Source organism: Myiozetetes cayanensis, unplaced genomic scaffold (genome assembly GCF_022539395.1).
Source record: "Myiozetetes cayanensis isolate MyiCay16 unplaced genomic scaffold, myiCay2020 scf32, whole genome shotgun sequence".
NCBI classification, from domain to species: Eukaryota; Metazoa; Chordata; class Aves; order Passeriformes; family Tyrannidae; genus Myiozetetes; species Myiozetetes cayanensis.
The window spans coordinates 4023156-4039104 of NW_026087544.1; the positions used below are offsets into that span (position 1 = coordinate 4023156).

Below are 15949 nucleotides of genomic sequence, written 5' to 3' on the forward strand. Positions count from 1 at the left end.
ACACATGTCCACAGAGATATCCACATCCCTGGAAGTGTCCAAGGCCAGGTTGGACAGGGCTTGGAGCAACCTGGGATATCAGAAGGTGTCCCTGCCCATGGCAGGGGGTGGAATGAGATGATCTTTAAGGTCCCTTCCCACCCCAAACCACTCTGGGATTCTACACTAGATGTCAATTCTACAATGGCAGCAAGGGGCTGAACAGTTTAGCAGCAGTTTCTAACCCTTGGTAGAATTTTGGGATGGGAAGAGGAAATTCAGATACGCTCCCCTGGAGGGGAAATAAAAATTGGCAACTGCATTGCAGCACTGAGTGAAGGGGTGAACAGCTCAGTGTCACTGGAGCAGGGCAGGAGAATTAAAGCCAGGAAAGGAAGGGAAAAAAATCCAGGCAAGCCTACGGAGTGAAACCAGGGACTGAGTGGAGTCAAAGTGAGGAGCTGAAAGCAACAGATGCCAGTCCAGCCACAAAGGCCAACACCAACCCACCGAAAGAGCCAGAGCAGATGGGCTGGCAGAGCTGCAGCAGATGGGCTGGCAGAGCTGGGAGTGCTCTGGACACAGCGAGGCAGCAGCTGGCAAAGAGAAACAAAACACCCCTCTGAGAGCTCCCCCACTGCTCCCCCTCTGCCAGCAGAGCCTCTGGGGTTGGGAGGGTGAGCAGAGCATCCCATCAGCCACCCCTTCACGTCCAGCAGAGCCAGCCCCACCTCGTGCTGGCAGCAAAACCCATCTCAAGAGCAAGGGTTTCGTTTCAAACCTCCTGCTCCTTTGCTGGTGGTTGCAGAGGCTGGAGAGGCCGCCCCAGTGCTCGGTGGGAACGTGGGTGTCGTTTGGTTTAGCAGGAACAGATCTGTGCTTTGGTGAAGGCAACTGAACCTCTTCTGGAAGGCAGCTCTGTCATCGTGGAGCTCCTGTGACACTGAGCCACCACAGGCACCTAAAGAATAAACAGATAATGAGAGAAAAACGCAAGTTAGTTGTGAGCTCCAGCCTGGAGGTAAATGCTGACACACAACAAACCTGCTTGGATCAGAGCCTTCACCAGCTGCACAGGTTATGGAAGCACAGACACACTTCCAAGCTGGTTGGCATTCCAGGTTACCAGGCCTGTCACTGACTGCAAAAAAATCTTTCAGAGGTAATTTCAGCTTAGCTGAAGCTCACACTGCTTTCTTCTTGCAGCTCTTGCAGCTGGAGCACAACTGATGCTGGTGCCTGGGGGAGCTGCAGTCATTTCATGGCTCCTTAAACCAGACAGGTTCCTAATTCCAATTGCTGAGCTGCAGATGAACTGGGCCATAGCCCAGGATCTGTGGGCTCAATTCTGCTTTTAGTTCTGCCTTCACCACAGACCCATTTCCAACGGGGAGAACAATGAGCCACATGCAGAGCAGGGTGTGACAGGGAGGGCAGGCGAGGTGTCACCCTCAGGGGTCACACAGCAATCCAGTTCAGCTCCCTCTTCATTCTCCCAGTGTTTACTGGGGCAGGAGCATGGGCAACAACCCCTCAAAACCACCCCCAGCAGCGCTGTCAGCTCTGTTGGGAAGCATCCCATCCCATCCCATCCCATCCCATCCCACCCCCAGAACTGCAGCCCTGGGAGCTGCCCACCTTCAGATGTCCCTTCCAGTTTCAGGATGAAAAGCAGCACTAAAAAAAAAACCAACCTGAGAAACCTTCAAATCCCTTCATTTCACACCAAGGTGCCAAATCATTTTCTGTCTGGAACCCGCAGCCCCAGCTGGGCACATCTGAACTCCTGCAGCCCCATTTTCACCCAATTGCCACACTGCAGGTGTCAGAACAGTCTTCTGCCAGATGTGAGTCTCTATCTAATGATGTGCCAAAACAATAAAGAAGACTCAAATTGAAAGAGTGATTTTCGGATTTAATAGAAATAACCAAACCAAAATAGGTTTCAAACAATGCTTTAAACTGAGCTAATACAACTTCTACAGCACATTCCAGAGCACTTAACAAGAGATATTTACAGGCAGCCAAAGTATTAAATAACCAGGGAAAGAAAAATTTCGGGTTTTTTAATTACACACCAGCAAAAACCACAGGAACAGAACAATTAGAAACGATAACTTTTTTTAAAAAAAAGTTAAACATGATGATTCAGATAATACAATATCACAGAAACAGCACTTGGTTTTTTTGAAGAATCATATCAAAAGATGAGCCAGGTCTACAATGTGCAAAAAAGAACCAGTTCCAATACTGGAAGCATTGAAGAATCCAAGAATGCCATGAATTTCACCCTTCCAGGAGTACGTTTACATGGAAAACAAGCTTTGAACTGCACAGATCTGTATAGGATTATATACATGTGTCATGGTGTTCTGAACCTAAAAATCCCCCCTCCCCTCTGCAGGCCAGCAGAGGTGTCAGGGCAGGTCACTCCAGGCTGAATCCTGCAACAAGTCCAGCTTGCAAAATATTTCAGTACCTCTCTCCTTGTAGAAATTCCATAAATTCTAAAGACAGCAGCCTCAGCTGGGAGATCACCCGGTAGAAAAGGCCAAAACTGCATTTCAGGCATTTTATAGTTCACTTATAACAAAGATTCCCAAATGAACTGCGATTTTGGAAAGATAATTCAATCCTGATACGTTAGAAAGCTTAGAAAGTAGGATCCCCATAAGCAAGCTGGAAGTAGATGGAAGAGTTTCTGTACACACAGCTTGAGAAGATAAAATAAATCACCATACCCAAAGACACAATCTGTATCCCCCATCTGAAATATGTCTCTGCAAACTGTGGCATAAACACATTTATTTTAAAAAAGTACCTCCATTATTTGCTCAAACACCTACTCCTTAAAAAAATATGGAACTTCCCCCAGTTTTTAAAATAAAATGCCACGCTATGTTGTCAATAACTGCTGCACGCTCTGGTTTTAAAAGCTTGGTGATATGCACACAAACTTCCCTATAAAATCACTACCCCAAAGGAAAGGATTCCTGTCATGCTGACAGGCAGCAGACAAAGCACTTTTATTGCTTTTTCCAAGGAAGAGATTAAGAAAAACAATGACAGGCCAAGTGGAAAAGCCAACAACATACGTGGAGCTTCAAAATACTGCTGCCATAACCCAACCTTTCGAGGTCAGACAAGAGACCAGGTGACGACAAAGAAATTTGGGCTCGTTTTAAGGACTTGTGCTCCAGTGATTTGCAGAAATGTTTATAAAACATCTCCCTGTTTATAAAACATTCCACTGATGCAGCACAAAGCGTGTGACAGGCAAGTGTCACAAGGACCAGCAGTGGTGACGTCCCACACAGAGGAACCACCTCTCCACACTGAACTGAGCATTTCTCTTTGCAGAAGTTGGGAGAATATCCTCTTTTTTTTGGATAATAACTCTGCTTTCTTATGCTCCAGGCCACTTAGTTCCAGGGCATATTTAAATAAAACCCCTGAACCCATTCAGCCGGTGGAATCAGCACTAATCACCAGGAATTACCTCTGAGGCAACTGAGAAGCCCACACTGTGCACTTCTCACTCCCGTTTCAAAAGCAAGTTGCATTTTACTTCTTTGGATTAACTTAAACTTCAGGGACATTCACAACAGAAACTGAGCCACGAATTTTTACGAGTGTTTTAAACCAGAGCAGAGTTTAAGCCAAGAGCCAGACTCCTCCTGCCACCCCCTTGGAGCGCTGGGATCACACCAAGGGGCTGGCACTGTCTTTTCCAAGTTTTCCCGATGTTAAATCCCCAGGTAAAATGACTCCCACAGGTTGCACACACAGCACCTGGCACGGAGCAGCCTCTCATTAACGAGAATCAGCGCCTCATTAACACAAACCCCTTAATTTGCTCCTGAACAAGTTCCACATGGTGAGGCACCAAAAACTGCTTTCACTGAGCAAACCTTTCCCAGTTCTGGGATGAACACCCAGCCTGCAGGATCAGGAAATGGATTAGCAGAGCTTATCTACCCTCTCCAGCCTTTTTAAACAGAACTTGGCTAATTCAAAACCACCATTGAATTGTTGCTTTGGGAGTTCCAAAGTGAAGGGGAGGGAGGGAGGGAAAAAAGATTTATAAACAAAAGATACACTTGAGATTTCTTGCATACATTCAAAATTCCACATCAGCTGTGGATCTCCACTCAGGGGGGATGGATGGGAGGAGCAGTTCCAGAGGGCTCAGTGGGGTCTGTGCAGAAGGGCTCAGACTCAGTGAGGCCAAGCTCAGCTTCACTCCTGAAGGGCAGAAATGCTGACCTAGAGCTGGACAAATTTCCTGCCTGTTGTAGGGAGTGAATGATTGGAGAGCCCCAAAAGAGAGGCTGTCCCAAAACAAGGAGCTCTGGGGTCTGGGTGGGAGGCAGAGGGTGCTGTTCCTGCAGCACCTCCTTCCCCACTCTGCTCCCAGGGGATCCCACCGTGCCCATCCCACGCTCTGGCTCAGGCTGGGGGGCTCTGCAGGATTCAATCCATGGCTGGTGCCCAGGGAACAGTTCAAAAGCTGAGGCCTGGAGGTCCAGAAAACCCACAGAGTGTAAGCACTGTAAAAACAGGGACCCCCGATTGAAGAGAATTCACAAAAATCTTATTTTCATGATGATTTTAATAATATTCCTTTTGCAAAATGAAAAGCTGAGAAACTAGAAATGCATAAATAGGCAATACACAGAGCCATGAAATGATCCCTTGTCACTACCAGTGTCCTATTCACACACGTCAGCCTTTCTATGGGCAAAGCTTTTGCTCTTTTGTCAGTTTAAGGTGTTGAAATGGAATTCCTTTTTCCTCTTCTTTTCACATACAAGCTGCTAAAAATTAAATTGGAACCATCACTGTTGTTAATATCTGAGAAATGGAAAAAAAACCCAACCAGAAGTGAGCTGGAAGTCACAAATACCTTCAGTCCCCTCACATTTTTGTGACAGAGGGGGAGTCCCAATGTGCAGACTCGGTTCTTACAAAAAGCAACCAAATCTGCAGTGACCTCAGATCTGATATTGTGCTCAAACATTTCTCTTTACCATTATGGTAAAGTGTGAACAACGTCACAGGAGCTGCTGAGGACACCAAAGCCCCAGGGATTTACCACAGGAATTGTTGTATTCGCACCAAATTACGGCAAATTTAGAGTCTGTCAACTCGAGCTCATCTGATCACATGAGTTCTTCAGCTTACTTCAGCAAGAGCGAGATGAAGGCCAGAAATGACATTCATTATTTCTAGTATTGGCTTCTGTCAGGAAAGAAAACAACCACTCAAACTCAAACTATAAATCCTTGTGCTGACCCTGATTGCACAGGGAGGAAGGCAGTGTCCAAGGGGAAGGCACTGCAGAGGTGCCTCAAGGGGGATTTGGGAGATTGTTCTGTTTTCCCTGCTTGACCAGAAACCCACTCCAAGCCAAATCCTGGTCTGTGCAAGTGCTTTGTTCGGTGGAGGGACAGGTAACCCAAACTCAGACTGATTCCACTCTTTCTGGACATTTCGCTCACAAGCTGCTTCTGAAGAAAGTTCTGAGAAGTAACTCTTAAGAAAAATAAGACAGAACCTCAAAATGAATGCAATGTTAGAAATAGCATATATTACAAATCTTTTCTTGATAGGAACAATCAATAAGAATACATATTAGCTTAAAAACAGTTCAGCAAATGTTGCTGAGCTGCAAGAAATCTCAATTCACTATTTACAAATAAGACAAAGTGAATACAGGAAATTTTACACATTTGGTAGTTAATATGTTATTGTTTGCCGAGTGGTCTATTAGAAACTGATATTTAGGAAGACTGGAAAAACACCCCAACCAGTTATTACCTCTTCAGTCTATATCTTAAGTACAGAAAACTAGAGAATGAATACTGGGAAGAACATTCTGCCTCATCAGGGGGATCAGGGACAGATGACAACGCTGAGGCTTCTGCCACAAACTCCATTAAAATGTTCTGGGCACAGGATTTGTAATAAATACACCTCATCCTACTGAAGGATGTTGTTGCCACCAGCTTAGCTCTTCCCACCTGTCAAAACCTCACATTCCTGCACTTGCCAATTCAGAACAGTTTAATGATATTTTTCTTTTTCCTTTTGCTACACATAAAATGGAGTAAAGAAAGTAAAATGCCAACAATCGATCGACACAGAAGACCAGTTATTCACAATTCTGCTCCAATGAGGTGACCAAAGCAATGACCAGCACACACTTGAGTTCACACAGAGAGGGGATTTCAGGGACTTTGCTCACAGTTTACACTGCAGTGGAATGCAAGACACAGTCATTGTATTGGTCCAGTCCTGCAGAACGTTCTCCTACAAAGTCTCATCTGCACATGGAACACCTCTTATCAAATCTGCTTCTCTTCAACATTTCCTCCACCTCTTATCTGTGAGACCAGGATGAGTGTGTCCCCTCCATCAGGAAAAGAAAGGATCAAGGAAAAAAAAAAAAAATACAAACCACTAAAAATTTACAACGCAGTTTTTTTCCCCTTTTGATGCGAATGTTTTTCTGTACAAGTGTTTTTTTGTAATCTAATACTGTTTAAAAAGCTATCAGCTTCTTCAAGGTGGCCACTGTAGGCATGATAATATTCCAGGAACACTTAAATAACAGTTTTTACAATAAATTTCAGGTCCATATCATTAGATTACTTTATATGCACTGGTCTCTCATCTGATTTTAGGCGTTTTCTACGTGGTTGTATAAAATCTTCATCGGAGTCCTCAGTTATTTCACCATCATCCTCTTCCTGCTCAAATTCAGGCAAAGGCTGGAAGGTCCTGTCTGGGTAGATCTCTGAAAGTTTATCTTCAAAGTATAATGCAACTGCCTTCCCTGCCTGTGCTACTTCTGAATCAGCCTGTGAATGAAAGAAGACAGGAATATTCACCTGTTGGAAATGCACATCCCTTCACCAAGTGTGCATGGTCTGAAAAGCTTACCTTCAAATTAATCTCTTGTGTTTCTGCATAAACTTGAACAACTTTCATCATCTAAAAAGGATACCAGAGTCAAAAAAAATGAAATTATAATCCTTCCTAAAGTTACCAGCTTGCATAGGATTGGATGACTAAAGTCAGCCATAACAAACACCACGTTTAGTTTGTTATGGGCTGAGCTCTTTAGTTCCCAAACTTAGAGGCAGCAGGTTTAAGACAGTCTTAGGTTGGTAAATAAACCTTCAACAAAACACACAACTCTTGCACAAGTAAGGGGCTCTCAGTCATTTTCTGCTCATGACTGCTTTCTTGGTTCTCAATTTTAGTTGCCTGGAGATTTTGGTGGAAAGTCTCTCTCTCTCTGGAGGGAAGTGCTCCAGGAAAACTGCTTTCCAGGGGTCTGAGCCCACTTGGATTTCTGGTTTCTTAAAAGCATTTGGCTTAGAGGCACTAGATATGATGCCACTGTGAGAGGTCAGGGGGACTCAACATCTGCCAGAAGCCAGACAAGCTGAAACACCTTTTTTTGTTTAAAAAAAAAAAAAAGAAAAATAAGAAAAAAATCACCACATCCCTCAGTCCTTCCTCCCTTCTTTTACTCTGGTCCCTGAGAGATGCAGCTTGTTTTACCCTACAGTAGCTGCTTCATTAATTCCCTTGATTGAGAAGTTCACATAATTGCAACTTCTTCCCCAGTGCTCATGAACCTCCATCTAATGCAGAGACATAAAGAAGTCAGGGCTGTCAAAGTCCCAAATGCTTGTGAGCATTTACAGCATCACATCATTAACCATGATTTTCACTAGTGGGATTTTAATTGCAGCTCTGTGCAGTCCCTTCAATTTACTCCTGCACAGAGCCAGAAGTGCAGCCCAAACATTGCAAATTCAGGTTACATTGTGCAGAGAAATATTGGCCTGTTTATGCATTTCTAAGGTCAGAACAAAGCCACTCCCTGTGATGCCTTTGGTCAGAAATTAGGAACTCTCTGAGCTCCCGCTCTGTCTCACCATTTTTTGGTAATATTCACATCATTTCTCCATTGCCCCATTAGCAGTGACACTCAGGTAGTTCATCTCCCCATCACACTTCACATTTAAGGTACAAATATTTCATTCTGAGATGGGATCATTGCAAAGTTAGTAAAAGATACGACTCCATACCCAACATATCCACTGAAAACAGGTTTTTGTGAGAGCCCAACTACCCAGGAGCTAAAGCAGTAAGGTCAATACTGGCAATAACAACCTTAAAGCTTTTCTGTATTCAGCCTCTGTGAGGTACTAGAACCAGAATATTCTTCAGCACTCTTCAGCAGAGGAAGCACCCCAATAGAATTTCCCACATTTCACGAGTGTAAAACAATTATCTGTAGAGCTTGAAACAGCTTTGAGGACTTTGTTTGTCTTTATTCCCACACTTCCTAAGCATTTCACACAGCAACGAGGTCACCCTGCCCCTCAGTCAGAGATTTATACCAGTGAAAGCATTTTAAGAGCTCCCTCTGTGAAAGGCTGAACTAAATTTAACTAAAAATGAGAAGTATTCCTGCAGCTGCCTTGGTTTGGTTTGGTTTTTACGTGTCTTGATTCGGCATCTGCTCCAAAAGCAGAAGTTAAGACTGGAAGCAGAGCCTTTAAACTGGAGGAGCTGCACAACCACGTGGAAATAAATCTAAGTGAAATAAATCTTAATCTGAAAGAGCAGTGTGCTGGGATTGGAAGTTAACATACTTCATTAAACCGTTCACAGTTCTTGAAGATCAACCGGACGTCCGCCACGAAATCCTCGGGAGTCTGGTAGTGCTGGGAATGCTTCTTCTGCAGCTTCTTCTTCACCGTGGATAAATCCATGGGTTTCTTTATAATTTTATAGTAGTTTGGTATCTGTGAAACACAAACATTTATCACTAAAATCACCACAGAGCTCAAGGAAGGAGTTAAGGTATCAACGTCACACACTTTGTGCATGTTCAGCAAATAAAACCAATTTCCTTCCCTCAAACTGTTTAAAAAGTTCTTTATAAAGGTATGGAGGGACAGTACAAGAGGGAATGGCTTCCCAGTGCCAGAGGGCAGGGTTAGATGGGATTATTGGGAAGGAATCCCTCCCTGTGAGGGCTGGGGAGGCCCTGGCACAGGTTGCCCAGAGAAGCTGTGGCTGCCCCATCCCTGGAAGTGTCCAAGGCCAGGTTGGATGGGGCTTGGAGCAACCTGGGACAGTGGAAGGTGTCCCTGCCCATGGCAGGGGGTGGGATGAGATGAGCTTTAAGGTCCCTTCCAACCCAAATTATTCCATTATTCTACATCTATCACAGCACAGAAAGGCTTCCCATCACAATTACTTCTTTTACAGCTGAAAACAGAAGAGTCAAAGCAGTTTCTTTCCTCTTTTTCATTCAAAAGCTTGTCCAGAAAGAAAAAAAGAGCTCTCCCAAAGAAAGCATTTTGAATTTCATGGGTATCCTGAGACATCCTCTTCCAAGTCAATAACTGCTAATTGAAAGTATTTTTAAATATCTGGTTTTGAGACTGGCAGTGAAGCATCTGCATGGGGAAGCTACAGAATCAGCTTCTTTCAGTATCCCAAAACACTGGAGGACTGCCAGAACTTTCAGATTGATCAAGGGAGACGTGCTTCTAGTGCAGTCATCTCCTTCAACTCCAGGCTTTCAGGGATGTTATATATCAGAAATAAATCACAAAGTTGTTTTCCAGGACACTCACCGAGGCTGGGACTGGCTCTTGAAACTCAATGCTCAGCTCGTGGCAATACAGGTAAAGCAGGAGTCGTTCACATTTCTATAAAGAAAGAAACAGCTTCAGATTAATACTCTTGATTTCTCCTTAGCACAGAAATTCACACCTCCCTATTTTAAATAGGTTTGTTACTTCAACAGCTTAGTACTAGAAAATTTAGATGCAACCCCCGAAAGCTTAATGAGGAAAGTTATAATTTTCAGGAGGGCAGAGTTGAGAGGCAGAACACCATTTTAATGTTCACAAACTTCCTCTTTGCTTTCTTCTTCCTAAACAAAAGCCAAAGGCTAAAAATAAACATGGAGAGGGCATGCTAATCTACTGCAAATTAAAAAAAAATCCAACAAACAAAGTACCACCACTTTTACTGCTTTTGTCCAATCACAACCACATGTAACAGGACAGGACTGAGCTACAGACTTCTCTCTTTTCCCCACAAGACAAAATTAAACAATCTGAAACCAAACCCAGAGGTTTCTATAATCTCTCTGCTGAAATATTTTTCTTCCTTTTGCTTGTAATACCTTTGGAGGGATTTGATTTGAGAACACTTTACACACAGGCTGATTGATAAAGCTAAAATTAATTCTGACTGTCAAGGCCATTACACCTTTCCCAAAAATGCACCTGCAGCACCTCTCACAGCATGGTCTTAACACACCAAGCTCCCAGAACTATTTTATGAAGGTTATATCCATGCTAAATGCCAAGAACTTTTTACTCAGAACATGTTAAATGATGCATTTAAATACAGAATATGTGTTTACATAAAATTTTAGCTACTAAGTGATTACAGTCCAAATGTATTAGAACATTCCCACAGTCACCAACACCTGGAGATGTGGCCAGATCTCACAGCAAGAAAAATCCCATTATAATCATTCTGGGTTGGTTTGCAAAAGCCACATCTAGATTTAATTTGCTGCAGCCACAGCAAAATCATCTCCAAACAGTGGGGCAGGGGGGAGCTAATCTGAGAAAGTACTTTTTCCTAGGAAGCAGATTCCTGCAGATTTGAGACCTACCCTTTGGTCCACAGGACTCAGGCCTTGTGCTGTTTTCCCCTTCTTGCTGTGCTGTGAATTGTCACAATCATATTCTACTTCAGGTTTGCTCAGATCTCTGCAGAATGTACATATCCACTCTCCACTAAAGAGAAAAACCACAATTATTACAGATATCCAGGGGCAAATTCTCATCAGTGACTACAAAGATTTTTCACTCTTACAGATTCACACTCTACTGCAGTAAAGACTTGAATTTCCAAAGCTAAGGAATAACCCTTAATGCTCACAGTAATCCATGCCAGTCAAGGCCACTTTTCCTGCCCTCATATTCCTGTCCCAATGATGTTTTAATACTTTACACCACCACTCTTATGTAAAGTTTATTTTAAGGCAAGATGAGAGTGAGAGATCACGTGTTTATAACCTAACATTGCCCAGGTACAAACAATTCAGGCAGGCATTGGAAAAGTTACTACAAGCCTTACTGAGAGTTTTACCACAAGAAATCACCCAGAACCAGCTGGTGCTGGGTGACAAACCAGTCGTGGCACTGAGGACAACCTCCCCCGTGAACGAGCCCGGCCGGCAGCGACCACTCCCGTACCTGGGGAAGCTGAGGAGGGTTGGTACGTGACAGGTGAGGTGAAACACCTTGGGGCACTTCTCACAGCACAGCAGGTCCCCCCCGTTCTGGCAGACAGCACACCAGTCCTCGTTGGGGTCGTCGTCCTTGTTGTTGCCCTCCCCTCCCGCGCGCGCCGAGCGGTGCATGAGGCTGCGCACGGGGGACTTGCCGTTCACCAGCCCGTGCCCAGGCTGCTTGCAGCTCTCGCTCAGGTCCCCTGGCTCCGTCTTCACGTGGTTTTCCAGGCTTCCCAAGGCTTCCAATTCGCTTTCCAGGTGCAAGGTGGTGGAGAGTGGGGGCGTCAAGCTGCTCTCGGGGCTGCTGAGCTGAAATGGGAAGCGGAGAGAGGCGGTTTTAGAAGGGCATCTTCCTTCAGGTGCTGGAATTCAAAAGCCATCCACTGTTTAAAGGGACTACACTCACACCCCAAAATAAGTGGGGAATCATTATGAAGAGCTGAGCTGCTTTTTCACAGGTCCTTCCTATCAAGAACACACTCATTTCCCCCGATATACAACATGATAAGCTTTCAGGCCAAACACACTGATCCTTCATTAAAAACTAAACTTTCATTGTCATGAGGAAAAATCCTCCAATCCACCACCCTGCTCCCAATACACAATCCCATTAAATCAAGCATAGCTGGGAAACACTGAAAAATATTCTCTTGCATGAATATTTTATTCATGCTCTGGCATAAGAACTTGTGACTGATTGGGAGATTTCTGACTGCAATTACACATGGGTGAATATCCAGGAACTACCATTAGCAGGTGACTTACAGCTTTTATTAATTAGGGATTAAAAGCAGCAAACCCACTACACTGTGGGTATTTAATTTTAATAGCTAAAGATAAAATTTACATGACAGACTACCCTGTGCCTGGCAGAGAGAAAGCACCTCTGAGAATGAGGGTTATGAATAAAATTCCCTTTTTTTCTTGATTTCCAAATCCTTAAACATGCTGCTAGGACAACCACAACATATTGTTGCATAACCTAACTTTACCATGCAAGCACTCCTTCTGCCATCCTCTGTTTTTTCCTGTTTTACTGTTCCTGAGAAGCTGCAGATCTCTTCCTCTGTGCCTGGCTCTTGTTTTACTTTCACTTGGTCAGCCTTGAAGTTCACACCAGTTTTCTCAGCAGTTCTGCCCGAGGAGCCACAGCTAGAAAGACACCAGCACATAAATAAGGGGAGAAACCATCAGGGCAAAGAAATTTAGGTAACTGTTTGCCAAATGAAAGGCAGAGCATGTCAGAACATTTACAAAAGTTCGAGTTTACAACAGAGAACCAAAGTGAAGGGAGAAAAAAATAATAAATATAAATCTTCATGTAAGCATTCTTCTGGTTTTGAGCCATAATTATTTCAAAGCCCTATTAATCCACTGCCAATTCTTTTTTTTTTTAATTCTTCACGTCTGAATTTGCAGCCTGGCAGTGTTAATGTGACACATTCACTCACCTTCCTCTGCTGCCTGTGCTGGAGGTGCTGGGTGGCCTCACTGGAGTGTGGGAGTTGGATAAACCTGCAAAGAAGCAGCACAGAAGTTGACTTGGTACAAATTTACATTCTGCAGTACAGTGACTACTGTTGAGTAACACCAGAAATGCTGCTAAAATAGCCTAATTTAATAAGTCACCTAAATCAGCTGTTCTTTGTCATTTGATTGGATCAAATTAAATAAATTAAAAAAAAGACAACACATGGTTGATGAGAGACTCAATAATTATTTCAGCTAATCCAAACAGTGCTAAAGCCTTCAGCCCACCATGCCATCAAATTTTATGCACTGACAGCCACCAATAAAGTCAAAAAAGCAAATTCTGAATGGTTTGCATGCAGGTTTTGAGAAACACAGGAAGTCTCACTGCTGACCCATTCATCCACAGCATCTTGGAGAGAAGACCAAGAGAAACACATATGAAATCCCAGAATGGTTTGGGAACTTAAAAGTCATCCAGTTCCATCCCCTGCCACAGGCAGGGACACCTTCCACTAGCCCAGGGTGCTCCAAGTCCTATCCAACCTGGCCTTGGACACTTCCAGGGATGGGGCAGCCACAGCTTCTCTGGGCAACCTGTGCCAGGGCCTCCCCAACCTCACAAGGAAAAACTTCTTCCTAGTGACTGAAACCATCTTCTTACTAATAAAAATGGACATTTTCAATATTTAAATAACTCAGCCTTAGGTACTGGTGACCTAATTTGTTCACGTCCATACTGAAATCTCTATCATTAGCTGGTTATACTCAGAATGACCCCACTCAAACGATTGGTGGGTGTATTTCTGTGACTAAGCCATTCTATGAACTTACTTCTCATACCTCAGAATGGTCCACTCAGTCATCATTTGGGGACAATAACTGAACTATGTCCTCTGATGCACAAAAAAAAAAAGGATTGTGGTAACACAGGACAAAAATATTCTCTCTACGTGTCTCTGGAATACTTCAGTCGTGGGCTGGCACTTTGTTACTATAAAAACTTTTCTGAAGGAGGGTAAAAATTTAAATTTCCAGAAGAATCTATTTCTGAGCAAAATAAACTTTAAATAAAACATCGTTTTCCTTTTGGTAGAAAATGGTAAGGAATTGTTTTCAACTTCAATGCCACAAATACCAAGCATATTTACCTGATGACCCTGGAGACAGAGCTGAAGGTCCTGGGGAGGGATTCATGGTACTGGTGGGCTGTGGGGGGAGGTGGCTGCCTGTGATGTATCTGCTTAGCAGGTTATCTAAACTATTGGAACCAGCATCTTCAAGCTAAGAAATAAAAACAAAAATCTGAATCAGAGAAGTCTAATTCAAATTCCATAATAGTTGCACATCTTTAAACTGTGATCATAACCTTCACTTGAATTGCTGATTCTCCCTTCAAGGATTCAGGACACTCAGCAAACATTTTTATCAGTTTTATACAGAGATCAGGCTTTCAAACAAGAAATTTAAAGTAAGATTTTTTCAAAGGTTCCTAAATCAGAGTTCTTCCAGTATGGTCCCAGGCTGCTCTTACTCCAGGTCATCCCAAACTTTCTGGTTCCCAGATGCTCAGTGTTAGTCATGAACTACCAGATTACTGATGTTGCAAGAGTTATTCTGCAGTTAAGGGAAGCCATGAACTTGTTTGTCCTTACTGCTGTAACTGCTTAAAGCCATTAACTGCCAGACAGCATAACTGCAAATAAGATGTTTGAAACACACTGTATTCAAGTTTTAATGCTGCAAGCAGCTTGAAGGACTAAACAGCTCCCTATCCACAAAATCCAACTAAAATCCACCACAGCTATTGCATGAACAGCTATAAAAAAAAGAGCATCTTAACAGAATTCTGCATGTTCAGTGCACCTGGAAGCTGCATGGTAATGTTCTGGACTATCCCACTAAGAACTACTTCTAACTTGGTGTCCCACGAACTTCAGACACGGACAGATGAATCAGGCACAGCCACTCACACTTGTGTTTTGTTCTAGTGAGTAAGCAAAGCCTAATGAGCACTACAGATTGCTCAGACTGAGATGTGATCCTTTTTTTCCCTACTATTCTCACACTCTACAGATTAGGAGTTAGAGAGCTGCTGTTGGTATTACAGCAGACCATCTGCTCGGGTGGAATTTAGGTTTTGTTGCCTGTATAACGACCACATCTCCTGTGCTTTATATGGGCATTTCAATGGAAACATCTCGAGATGAAGACTCTTCTCCCTGGCCTCCCAAACACTCCTGCAGAAAACACGGTACTTTTACTTTCTTTGCCTCCACATGTGCATTAAACTGTTCTTTTGACCTCTCCAAATGAGCTCCACTTCAAAATCTACCTCAGCTCATGTCCCCTCTCTGTGGGGCAGTGGGACACCTTCCCTCTGTGCTTCCTGCCTCTGCTACCTTTAGGAGTATCACAGAGAAGCTCCAGGCAATTTTAACCCTGAATAAATCACCATTCAGGGTACTCAAAATATGTAACTATCCAACTATTCTAGTGATATCTTAACTATCCAACTATTCTAGTGATATCTTAACTATCCAACTATTCTAGTGATATCTTAACTATCCAACTATTCTAGTGATATCTTAACTATCCAACTATTCTAGTGATATCTTAACTATCCAACTATTCTAGTGATATCTTCCCACAGGACGGCCTTGTGGAACAAAGGAAAGTAACACAGTACTTGGGATCATTTAAAGTCTCAATTTTACTATCTGACAAACATTAAATACCGATTAATCTACAAGTTAACAGGTGGAGCAGGTCAACCCTATATGGACAAAACAGTCCAAGCGTGAAAGGCTGAAGATTCTGATTTAAATTTTAAATGACAATTTTATCATTCCACAGACAAACTGGTAACCAAATAAACAAAATACATGGAAAGGGAAGCAGATCACCCCAGTGTAAGTGCCTGATGACCCCCACTGACCTGGATGGGGGGGATATCCGGCAGGGAGGGCAGGTTCTCCGGGTTTGTTACGGAGGGGATGAGCTCGATGGCTGTGACGGACGGACTCGTGGGCCCCCTGTTTGCACTGGCCATGGTTGCTGTGGTGGGGCTGGTGGGGTTTATTGTGGTGTTGTGCACAGAAACCACTGGAAAAGGCCCAGCATGCCCAGGGTTCGAGTGCTGCAGGGAGA

The 15949-nt window shown here is 43.5% G+C and overlaps 1 protein-coding gene across 1 annotated transcript in view; it reads right to left on the minus strand.

Annotated features, from left to right (window-relative positions):
* Window positions 1–1873: 1873 nt before the first annotated feature.
* TRIM33 (tripartite motif containing 33) overlaps window positions 1874–15949 on the minus strand; it is a 32680-nt gene continuing 18604 nt past the window's right edge. The window contains exons 11-20 of the mRNA XM_050326784.1: window positions 15738–15938; window positions 13951–14083; window positions 12781–12844; window positions 12322–12481; window positions 11292–11638; window positions 10706–10829; window positions 9648–9722; window positions 8655–8807; window positions 6925–6975; window positions 1874–6842 (exon numbers count right to left, since the gene is read on the minus strand). Of these exons, the coding sequence (XP_050182741.1) occupies window positions 6630–6842; window positions 6925–6975; window positions 8655–8807; window positions 9648–9722; window positions 10706–10829; window positions 11292–11638; window positions 12322–12481; window positions 12781–12844; window positions 13951–14083; window positions 15738–15938 (1521 nt within the window). The 3' untranslated portion in view covers window positions 1874–6629. The remainder of the gene's footprint in view (window positions 6843–6924; window positions 6976–8654; window positions 8808–9647; window positions 9723–10705; window positions 10830–11291; window positions 11639–12321; window positions 12482–12780; window positions 12845–13950; window positions 14084–15737; window positions 15939–15949) is intronic.